We start from the raw sequence: 12216 nt of genomic DNA on the forward strand, positions 1-12216 counted from the left end.
GCCAAAACTAAAACAGATCCCTCCTTTGCTGACGGGGAAGAGCACTCACTATAAAAAGACATACCACATACTCAAAATACATCTTAAGGGAAACCAGAAAAACTTTAAATATCTTGTTTTTCAAACTCTTGAGTTTCACTGGTTTGGCAGCCTCTGGGCTGATTTTGTGCCTAGATATAATAATGTGTTTGCTTATTCATTTTTGATTTAATCCATGGAGTCCTGTCATTTTTAATATATTGTGAAGATTCCTCACCAGAACTTCGAATGGACAGAAGAATATGTTCTCAATTGCCCTACTCATATTTTATCATGTCCCTGTTTCGCTAGTCCAGCTGTTATAAAACAGAAGACAGAACTTCTATAGATTTCAGACAAATAAGAAAACAGAACTATGGGCATGAGATTTGTGATTGTATAGTCAGTCACTATAACTATCCCAGATAACTCTTTCTCAGATACATGGAAAGTGATATACAGCAGTAAGACTGGTCTTTCAATTTTAAGCTCCATTTTAAATGTACCTCTGATTTGATGGGAGTCTGTAGGAAGGCTTAAGAGATTGAGGTGTGGCAAAAGATGAAGTGAGCCCGTGCAGAAGCAGTAGAGATATATAGTGCATAGCAATAATATAAGAACCTGGAAACTGTGCAACACCCTTTTATACAGGTTGCCTTTGCAGAAAAGCATTCTGGTTTTTATTTCAAGGAATCACCACGACATCAGTTCAGCCCCTCCTCGGGCAGCACTGCACTCTGAGCAGCAAGGGCTAAATGCTGCCATACAAACTGCTTCTCCACAGCTTTTATTCACACCTAATTTTAAGTCATGAATGCAAATCCCTTTGTGCACCTTTTGGTTTCTAGCCACCTGACAGTTAAAATCTCTCTTAAATACCTGGGATTGATATAAGCATCAACTATTACCTCATGGAAATGGCAGCCACACTTCCCTTGCAGGAATTCTTTGTAACGTCCCATGGTGATGACAAAGGTGTCAACAACTTCATAGCCGAAATTTTTTGCTGTATCCAGAATAACCAAGTTTTCATTCCACAAGTTTTGCACTTCTGCCTGCATTACAGATAAAATATTGCAATGCCTTGTCAGAATGACTGTTTAAAGGTTATTTTATTCTGCCACTGAAATGAATAGCAAAACTCCATTTTACATAAAGCAATTATGTATATTCCAAACTTGAATTACTGTAAATTCACTCTTGAAAGCAGCTCTTCCTCCAAGACTACTGTAGATTTTTTCAGAAATTTCTTAGAACTGGTTTTGCAGCACAAAAATAGTTACAAGACAATCTGAAAATGTTTCCCTCAATTACACTACAAATCAGGTTGATTTCAGTAAGATCAAGATTAAAATCAAGTTAGCACCAGCTACAATTACTTTTCAATAGTTGTGGAACTTCCTTCATAGAAAGAATTTAATGTTTAAAATATAATTACTGGGTAACTTTTTTTAATATATACTCAGCTAACATGAGGTGTATTTCAGAAAAAAATAATCCTATTATAAAGTTGTCTGTAACAAATGGTGAAAGTGCTCCTGTAAAAGAAAAATCCAGCTTCAAATCAAAGTCATTGAGACTGTTGCTTAAAAAGGAGTATAGGGCCATGAGTATCTTAGAAATGGTTATACTGAAGAACAGATTATTATTTCTCAAGACACTGCAGGAAGGCCAGGAATAGAAAAAAGGTTAGCCATAAATTTGTCAAGGCAGTGGATTTGACACTGAAGACAGAAGGGCTTTGAGAGTAGCTGGGGTAATCCAGAAGTTCAGAGCACCCAAACCACAGGGGTAATTTGGCATATGATTCCAATATTGAAAGGGAAAAGAATGTCGGTTATGCACTGTAGTTGATTTTTGGAGTTTTATAAACTACTGGATGAGAAACAGAAAAAGGCGGTCCTGGGAAGCCTTTAATGCTCTTTCTGTCCTTGCCTCACCTACCTTCGGTCAAACTTCTGCTTCTTCCTCCTAGGACTGAACTCCCCTGAAAGCTATGGCAGCAGCTATGACAACATAGCCGGACTAGGGAAGTGATCATCCCCTTGTACTCGGCACTGGTGAGGCCCCACCTCGAGTACTGCGTTCAGTTTTGGGCCCCTCGCTACAAGAGGGACATTGAGGTGTTGGAGCGTGTCCAGAGAAGGGCTACAAAGCTGGTGAGGGGTCTGGAGGACAAACCTTATGAAGAACGACTGAGGGAGCTGGGGTTGTTTAACTTGGAGAAGAGGAGGCTGAGGGGAGACCTCATCACCCTCTACAACTACCTGAAAGGAGGTTGTAGAGAGATGGGGGCTGACCTCTTCTCCCTGGTGACAAGTGACAGGACGAGAGGAAATGGGTTCAAGTTATGTCAGGGGAGGTTTAGATTGGATATTAGGAGACATTTTTTCACTGAAAGGGTTATTAAACATTGGAATAGGCTGCCCAGGGAGGTGGTGGATTCACCATCCCTGGAGGTGTTTAAAAAAAGGGTAGATGGGGCACTTAGGGACATGGTTTAGAAGTGGCTTTTGTCAGGATAGGTTAAAGGTTGGACTTGATGATCTTAAAGGTCCCTTCCAACCTCAGCGATTCTATGATTCTATGATTCTAACATTTCTTCATGTTAAGTCCAATCATTTCCCTACTGTATCCTAATTTGGTCATGTGGATAATTTAAGGAAATGGTTGGAATCAATAAGAAGACATTTGGTGAAGACAAGGCAGATAGATAGTACTAACTTAGAAAGAAAGAATGGGCAAAATCTGACAGGGCAGTCTCCATAGCAAAAAGGAGGGTGAGAGTGACAGTAAGTCACACACTGAATACAGCAGTGTGTTATGGTTGCAAAAAGACATGGGCGCCAGTCCCTAGTGCGATAGGAGCGCTGTACGTAAACTATGAAAGCTAATAATTTTCTCTTTTCAACACCTGTGAATAGCTGGAGCATTACACGCGGCGCTGGTAGGCACCGTTTACTCCGCTCTGCCCTCCGGCCCTTCCCAGCCCCGTCACATCCACACATTTTGTATGTGTTCAACAGAAAACTACCGACCAAATTGTAAATAAAAATATTGAATTGAATGGGTTACACAGCACATTGAAATGAGCCCACCTATTGCTCTGAGAGTCTTGGACATGATTTAAACTGACTGTAACATCCGGTTAACATACAAATCACACGCTAGATTCACCGGTACATTCCAGCTGCTCTGTAATGTTCTGGCTTCAATAGGTTGGTTAAGATAGATTTATGGAGAGCTGTGCGATGCAGCCAGAACAGTGAATCTGAGCCAGCAGTAACCGTGGAGGAAGCCTGGGGAGGGCCAGCACTCAACGAGGGCCAGCAATCTGCCTACCCCCAGTTCGATTTCTCAACTTTGGCAGCAGGATTAATGTCGGAGCTTCTTCTGGTTCCTGGGACATCTGACTGAGCACGGCATCTGAAACGGTGCTCTGATTGCAGCGGAATCCACAAAATGAGGCAAATCGGTTTGAATCTGCATCAGCAAGCCGTATGAGCAAATACAAACATTATTCTTTCTTTGATCCACTTGAAGCTTGCTCAGCAGAGGTTGCAACATATTTTGACCAGATAGCAAAATTATTGCTGAAATGACAAGTCTTCCATGAAAATGCACTCTAAATATACTGTAGATTACCTGTGACAGAGAATGTATTCCATCCACTGGGAGGTGAAAGCCCATCCCTATGGATTTGATAATTACCAGGATATTTGATAGATTTTCCCTGTTTGGGAAAAAAAAAAAATACACATTTTACTCAACAGACACATCAAAAGACATTAAATTTTTATGTTTTCAAAGTCCATTAAGTGTGCACCCATGAGAAAACAAATGAAATGTTGGTATTTAAAATTTTTGGTTAAGTTGTTTCTCATAATTTAGCATATCAAGACTTGGAATAACACCAAGCACATAACATTACCTGTTCAACACCTTTTGGATAATTTGCAGGTGATTGGAATTAAGCCACTGAACGCCACCTACAATTAATACGGTCTGGTCTGTATTCTCCAGGGGACGTGATCTGAAATCCAGAGAGGAAAAACAACACATGTTGCCTTAAAACAGATGGCAAACATTTTAACTGCATTGCATTGCATTTCAGTGAACTGTATCTGGCATCCTGATCAGAGGCTTGATGTCATTTTCTGCTGGTTTTCAACCACACAATACGGTCTGCACACGTTAGGTTTAATTGTTTACGGACTTTAATTGTAAAATGTGTTAAACATTTGTGAATAGAACAAGAATACAAACAAGCCAGCAAGAGAGTTTGTACGGTACCTCTGCAACAGTTGTTCTAGTGCTTTTTCAAAAGTTGGTCTCTGGTTTGCATTCATCCAAAACTGGGGGTAGTAGGAGTAACTGATAAAGGTTTTCCCCTCATTGATATTATGGTAACATTTAACATCATGAGTCTTTTGCCATTCCTGAAGAGTCTTATTCACTCTTTCTATTAGATAGTACATCATCCCTCGGTTAGTTGAGTCACCTATAAAAAGAATCTTTGGATAGAAAAAAAAGATATGACTTAGAAGCTGTACACTCCAAATTCCAAAAGCTAAGAAAAGAATACAGCTAGTCTGGAGGATTTTATACCCTTCTCATAACGTTCAAGAAATATTTCTGTGAGCTGCCAGTTCTCCAGCCCTGACACCTCAATACTAAAGTCCTCCTTTAGTAAAATCTGTGTGATCTGCTTAACAAAAAGTTATATTATATGTTTCAAAGACAAAAAGTACGGGTTATAGATGGCTCTAGATGCACAGTTAGTCCTGCATTTTTCATCCTTGCTGATAATTTCTTTTGCTTAAGTTTTTATTTACTTCCAATTGCTATTACAGAGCCTCTCATGATTTCTTGCAACTTCCTGCTTTCGTTCCTCCAGTTTTTCATGTGGTTTGTTCCTACACAGCACGTCTTGGTTAATGTCTGTCTTCCATAAATGTGATTCATTAGAATTTACACTAAAGGGACACAAACACACACACGCTCACACATCAATGGATGCAGCTGCTGCCTTATTTGTAGAGAGATGGGCTTTCTGCAATTTCAGAGAGGGAAAAAAAAAAAGGGTTATTTTGGTGGCAGATAATCTGAATAGAGTCCTGGCTTGTGTGATGTGGCCACCAGGAAGCATCATGGCCTGAAGGGAGTTAGAAGTGTTGTCACAATGACAGAAGAACTTCAAGTATCAGCAGTCTTCGCTGGGTTACTCTGAACTTGCAAATGACTGAAGAAGTCAAATTTGAGCTTGCTCCTACCCATTCTGTAGACTCCCCTGTCAAATCAAACATCTCTGTATGTGGAGACCACAGAACTTAATATGTGGGGTTTTTTAATGTAATTGCCCTATTTTTAGTGGATAGGACTAGCATTTCCTCCTGCTGAAGAGAACATGTAAGCAATGACACAAGTCCAAAGGGGAAGAGAACCCAGGTTCACTGTGGTTTGCCAATGAAACTGTGTGCGTAATCAGTTATTACCACAGTCATCTCAGCCAGAAGTCCACACAGAGGAGCATAAACGTAAAACTGGGAGTCAGAAACCCCACAGAGCCAAAACACAGTAACAGTCCTGTTCTCTGCCCAGCAGTATACTGCTTCTCCTACCTCCTCTGGCACTCAGGGTAGTTGGCACCCTCTAAGTTCGGTTGTTGTTGTTTGGTTTTTGAAATTTGATTTGGGGTTTGATGCTTTACCACTTCCACCTTGAATATTTGGTTATGCAAATAAAATTCAGACTGCACAAGATTACATGTTTAATTGTACATTTCCAAAGCTTCTCTTAGAGATTTTACGTGGTAAAGGCATCTGGGACTTCTTTCATCTAATACATCTCTATTTATCTATTTCCTTCAGGAATGTCACAGCTTTAGAGACTGATTCCAGTTCCCACTATGAACCTATTGTGAGTAAAAATAAGCCACAACAGCGTATTGATGACAGTTCCCACAGAAGAGAAGCAGTTTCAGATAAACATTCCCCGATCTGATTCGATGGCCAAGAATAGGCATGACAAGGACTTGAACATCCCATGCCTCCCCATTGTGGGCTGCAGAGAAGTCTTAGATAGATTATTTATGGTAGCAATCATTAAAACAAGCACCGAGGCTCTTTCACCTCCTGTCCTGGACCTCTCAAAGCTGCTTCACAGAGTAAATTCTTAAACAGCTGCTGTTTATTCTTGGACTGCACAAGGAGTTCCCTCACATGCAAGGGGATTTCCAACTCTTTTCACATTGTGTCAGAAGAAACCCCTTTAAACCAAGCATAACATGAGTCAGAGAAGTCAAGGATCCTTGCATCCTTGGAAGGACTGGTTGGGTATTCTCTCTTTCCCTCTTTGGCAGACACAAACATGCACACTATTATTTACAATTAGGAAGACAGACCACACTTACAATATGTCCTAATTCTAAAGTAGGTTAACTTGAGGTTTTAAACAATTCTTTTAACTTGCAAAATCTTTTAATCTCTCCAGTCTGTCTGTATCCACATCTTTTTAATCTCCCTTTCTTAAGTCCGTCACTGTAGTATGTAGATGTGTATCTATTTAAAAAGCAGTTCTCAGATATTAGCAGGCAAGGATATCATTAACTTGCAATGTGGGTGAGAACATTTCTGTGAAAACACAGAACATCATTAGCAGAATAACAAACAGGCTCTACTAAGTTACACACATAGAGCAGTTGGTAGAACATGCTAGATTGTTTTTCTTCTACTTCTAATAACATATGATACCATTTTGTTATCATTGCACATGGGGATTTCTAGTTGCAAAGGAACATATTCAGCTATTAATTACACTGATTTGGCAGATGTGGCATTTTTATCTCACTCATTCTACTGTGACTAAGATTCTGACTGATATTTTCTCCTTGTAACTGTAATTGGTCTACTCACATCTACCACTGAGTACAAATGGCAGAACAACACTTTTTGTGGAAAAAAAGGAGAGAAGAGCCATGGCCAAGGGCAATGAACATGAGGCACAGATGTCTAGTTTTGCCAACACTGTGTATTCTCTAGCAATTTAAGTGTGAAGTATCATTCTAAATATTTCCAGTGTCTCAAACATCGCAGACCATCGAAGACTGAGATAGACTCATCAGCCTCTCTCCCATTTTTTCTTTACGTCAAAACCAGAGCAAACCCCCCAGCCCCTCAATTTACACTATTAAATACTTCAGCGTTGGAGGGCTTTACAATTCCTAGATGCACACACACGTAAGCAGTGGATCCATAAGTGTGTTTTCAAGTCTGCTCTGAGGTACCTAGCTGGCCAGGTCTGCAGATGGGATGGCATACTTCTTTAAAACCAGTACCAGGAGAGACAAGGTAGGTAAGATCACTTCTCACAGTGACAGTTCTAGCCCTTAAGTGCCATTACGCTGGGAACCATATGAAAATATCATGTGGGCATTGGAATAGTATTATTGTTGTTGCCTGATGTTCTGAGAACATGAAGGGGGTGAAAGAAGTCAGAGCAGATTCCTTTAGAGCAGTCAGTGTAACTGGACAAAATAACTGTTAGGGCTCAGGTATGCTTCTTGAAATACCATCACACGACTGACAAGACTGCACGCAGCCCATCTCTGAAGGAGTGAGTTCTGAGTCTCAGAACGTCTCCATTTTCAGTCTTAAGTGAGCTTTTTGTGAGAAGGTAAAGCAGAAGGTCAGGAAATTAGATCAGACAGCTAATGCAATTGAGTGTCTGGGTGTCCATCTGGGAATGTATACTTATTCCTAGGAGAAGGTGTGGCCGAGCAGGATGAGTCAGGAATGAGACAGATGGCAACATCACACTGGTGAGGAAATTTCACTAGGGAAATTAACCTGAATACTCAGAAAATAATCTGCTAAGAGAATACTTAAGACTTGATGTAAGTGGGGAAGAGAGAAATGAGACAAAGTGGACTTGTGGTCGTACAGAAAACCAGATCAGAAGTGTAGGTTATCCTCAAAGATGTCAATTATAATAACCATATTAGATTTCAGTCAAGAGGTCTTTGACTGCTCAAGTCCATACCAGGACTGTATCACTGGAATCATGCAAACCTTTTTAACTCCAGCTACTTTTCTTCACAGTGAAATCACAGCATTGTTGAACGATACGTCATTAAAACTAGGACTGCAGTATGTGAAATCTATGGTCCCTGCCCTCTAGCTCTGATAGAGAGCTCTTTGCAGTTGTCACAGGAGGGGATCAGCAGTCACACTATGGAGGCTGTGTGTGCTGGGCTTTTAAAGGGAATGCTCTCCCATATGCAGAGAGAAGATCTCAGCTAGAAAGATGGGTGTGCATTCCTTGTAACCCAATGCATCCCAGGCTGATGGATGCATAGTACATCAAATCTGCACACACAGAGCACCCATTCATTAAGACCTTGTCTGCACCCAACAATCTGCTTCTAACTATTGGTCCAACCATGCTGTGAGACATGTAAATCCTAGAAAAATAAACAGATTCTTCTTTTGCTTCTCCCCACAGAAAATCCATGTGGAAGAGGAGGCCATTTGTAGGTAATTCTACCTGCTTTTCAAACTGCCCTTGCACAGAGCTGGCCAAACACATTTTCTTGTGGTATCACAGAATCATGCAATTTTTCAGAGTTGGAAGGGACCTCCAGAGATCATCTAGTCCAACTCCCCAGTATGCAGACCACCAGAAAGCATCTTTCAAAGCATCCACCTTTTGCAAGTCAGCTTCATTTTCAGCAAATGCTTGCGAGACTCAAAGGTTAAAGTAAGTGGTGTTTAGCCCCAGAAAGAAACCTTATGTCCTACAACTAACACAAGAGCTTCGATGAATTAGAATAATCATTCAATGTAACTGAATGCGTGGTAGCTATGGCCACATTTATTTCTATACAGCTGCATGAACTTACTATAGTTGTGTGTGCCATGTAGTGTTTAATATGATTTGAACCAGGGGCTCTGGGGATGATTCTGTATTTAGCTCTATGACAATAACGAGGAAAATGATGGCTCAGATGTGTAGAATATGAAAATTCCTTTACAGTCTGGCACAAGGCTGAGTCATGTACTGTTCAGGTCAATGGGGGATTTGTCTGCAGGATGACTAAAGGATCAGGCATACATAAGTTTGTAATTTTACCAGACAAAGAACAACACTTTCATGCAGACAGATGTTTTCAGTGTCTTCTCTTGCAAATGTTTGGTGTGAAAAATTCCATTATAGCTTACAGGCTTTAAAAGATTGTGTAAGCATAGTGGAATTCACTTCTTAACCAGACCTATCATTATAAATTAACCACACTTAGGAAATTTAAACACCTGTAAGTCTAAAACACTACTTAACTTTAAAATATTATTTAGAAATTATAAGTTAAGATTCCTGTTTTAACAGCTGAATTTTAAGTACTTCAGCAAATATTGCCTTTTCATATTTCCTGTTCTTAATTACACATGACTCAATGGTACTTTATTATAAGACTAAACTCCGAGTAGTATTTCTCAATGATAAACAAAATACATATCCCCCCTGCTATTGAGGCCAGCTTTCTATATGCTGCTAATTGGATAAATAATTACCTGTTAGAACCCCTTTTCCTTCACCCATTTTTTAAAGTTCTTGTACAAAAATCAAAGCATCATATCTGAACAGAATTGCATAAATATTACAGCAAAAACTCATTAACCACAGTTACAGAGGATTTTGTTGAGCCAATATAATACAGATATAATATTTTTATTATGATTGCCTATTTCTTTGATTCAATTAGGACTTATATGTGGAGTTCCCTAAGAAGAAGACAGCCTGCATCTCACTACTCTTAGAGTTTAAAATGGAGGAGAAAAAGGACTGTTGATATTAAAAGTGGACTGAATGAAAATCTACTCAGCCAGAATCACCTTAGCCTCAACACTTCAAGATTTGCCTGTTTACTGTGCCTGAAATGCAAACATATGACTGACTAGTCTTGCTAACACATCATAAAGCAAAATAAGGCCCCATAAACAGTTTTTGTGGATGTATATCCTTTTCTCATGTCTCCACCAATCTGAGCGTTATTGTTTCACTACAGGTGGTCTTGCATTTTTATGAGACAGAAACAACTTAGCTCAAACACAGTTTTATAGGCACACAAATTAAAATAACAGTTAATGATGATGTGAAATCAACTGGAAGTCATAGTCAGGGAAAATGAATTTCTGTTATAGAGAAAGGAGATGGTAATTTTAGAGATGAGCTCTGAAAAACAAATCAATTTTAATATGACATAAAAGCAGCCTGGAGTTAGAAAACTAATTAGAAAGCATTTTTGAAGGCTTATTTATGCTCTAGATAATAAAGAAGGGCTCTGTTTGGGTGACCATAAACATATTTCAGAAAGATTGACAAATGCATAAAAGAAATTAATGAGCAAGAAACATATTTGAATAGCATTTTACTGCCGTTCTATGTAACATGAGAAAAACAGAATAATTGCACTTAAAGATACAGTTGATCTTACACGTGCTGCATTTCAGCCAAAAAGAGCGTTCACTTTTCATCTTATTTCATCACTTGCTGAAGTGATCAGGGACACAGCACAGCAGCGGTTAACTCATTACATGCTTCCCTTCACATTCATTAGAGGTAGAAACACAAGTAGGCTTCTTTTCTTTTTCTTCTTTTTTTTTTCATGTAAAACTAATAGGGGCGCATAAGAAAACAGCCTGCATTTATCATAGTTGGAATTTCACAGTGGCATAGAGATTAACACCTCCTATTTAAAAGAGAAGACATAATCACAGACACAGTATTTATAATGTCTTATCATGATGTTTTTAATTGTAAGAAGTAAAACCAGCGGATCAGATTTCTGAAACCAAATTATAATTTTTCCAGGACAAAAATCAGAGACTTAAGCCTAGTGAATCACAAATGTCACTACTTGCTTTACCTGTGATTCCTGCTGAAATCTTGCATGACTGATTTTTTTATGAAGGTATTCAGAAGTGAAATTCAGTCATAGAGGGCTGTTAGTGTTTTGACGGAAGGTATGACGTCATTTGACCCAAAGACATTTCAGACATACATGTCTCTGCTTTCCTAAGAAAGGATTGGTAATTATGTAGGGTGTATGGAGGTTTTATTGCCTTAGTTCAGAATAAACTTTGAGCAAGAATTCAGATGATGTAGATCATGATACATGACTCCTTTGTAAAGGATTCTGAACTCCAGAGACCAGAGTTACGCAAGCTGAATATTCCGTGTAGTGGCTTACTAAAAAATCCCAGCATACAGAGGCACACGGGTCAGTAGAGCCCATTTTGAGAAGTGGACACAAGTGAGTTCTGTTGTTCTTAGCTAACTTCAGCAAATGACAATATAAATCAAACAGCATTCTAGATCACCTCAGTGTCCTCACTTGGGTTGATGATTTTTGCCCTTACGTTTTGCACTCATGCTTTTTTTGCAATCTGCTTAAATTTACAGTGTTGAAACCTTCTGCTTATTTTATTATGGAAACTATGATGTCGTTAGTTTAAAAAGTCAGTGGTCTCTGTACTGCTTAAAGAAAAGGTATATAATGGTTTAAAACTAATATCACAAATTAGGAAATATAAGTGTTTATAGATGGTTACCAAAATCTCTTGTATAGTAAAAATGTATTTGTTCACAAGAATTATATCTTGCTGGCTACTCAACAGCTCCCTTATAAAAGATCCAGGTTGCTTAACAATACATAATAGCATACAACGCAACTGACAGGCAAAAGTCCCTTTCAGTGAGCACCTGAAAAAAATACTTTTTCTACTACATTGCTTAGACTATGTAAAGTAATATTAAAGTTTGCCTTAATCACAGGCAGAATCAGGACCTTATCACCCAATGGTCCTCACAAAATGGTCCTCACCCAAGCAGAGGACCATTTTTCCTCATGTGATTTAGGTATGAAGAAAGTCTCGTAGTTCTTAAGTTCGTTCTACTGACACAAGGGAGTTGGTCCAGGCTCTACATTTATTTATTTGGTGAAAGAAGCAAAAATGCTGTTGCAAAATGCCACACAAAGTTAAAACCACTGCAAAGTTATGACAAAAATAACATCGGCGGGAAAGGTCTAGGAGAAATATACCAAAAGGGGAACACAGGTTAGAGTGAGCACTTTAAAAGAATAAACCAGTTAAATGGACATCTGTGCAAAGGCAATAGGAGTGATTCAGCAGATTTCTACAG

At 39.1% G+C, this 12216-nt stretch overlaps 1 protein-coding gene across 6 annotated transcripts in view; it reads right to left on the bottom strand.

Annotated features, from left to right (window-relative positions):
* CPED1 (cadherin like and PC-esterase domain containing 1) overlaps positions 1-12216 on the bottom strand; it is a 151130-nt gene that overhangs the window by 7528 nt on the left and 131386 nt on the right. For 3 of the 6 annotated variants that reach the window (XM_074599241.1, XM_074599053.1, XM_074599154.1), the window contains 4 exons: positions 4312-4532; positions 3950-4051; positions 3664-3751; positions 927-1073 (listed from right to left, as the gene is read on the bottom strand). In XM_074599241.1, the coding sequence (XP_074455342.1) occupies positions 927-1073; positions 3664-3751; positions 3950-4051; positions 4312-4532 (558 nt within the window). Of the gene's footprint in view, positions 1-926; positions 1074-3663; positions 3752-3949; positions 4052-4311; positions 4533-10655; positions 10763-11042; positions 11089-12216 lie in introns of those variants that run through there. The other 3 variants (XR_012588886.1, XM_074599338.1, XR_012588890.1) reach the window with 3 other exon arrangements.

The sequence above is a fragment of the Larus michahellis genome, chromosome 1 (genome assembly GCF_964199755.1).
Source record: "Larus michahellis chromosome 1, bLarMic1.1, whole genome shotgun sequence".
Classification (NCBI taxonomy): domain Eukaryota; kingdom Metazoa; phylum Chordata; class Aves; order Charadriiformes; family Laridae; genus Larus; species Larus michahellis.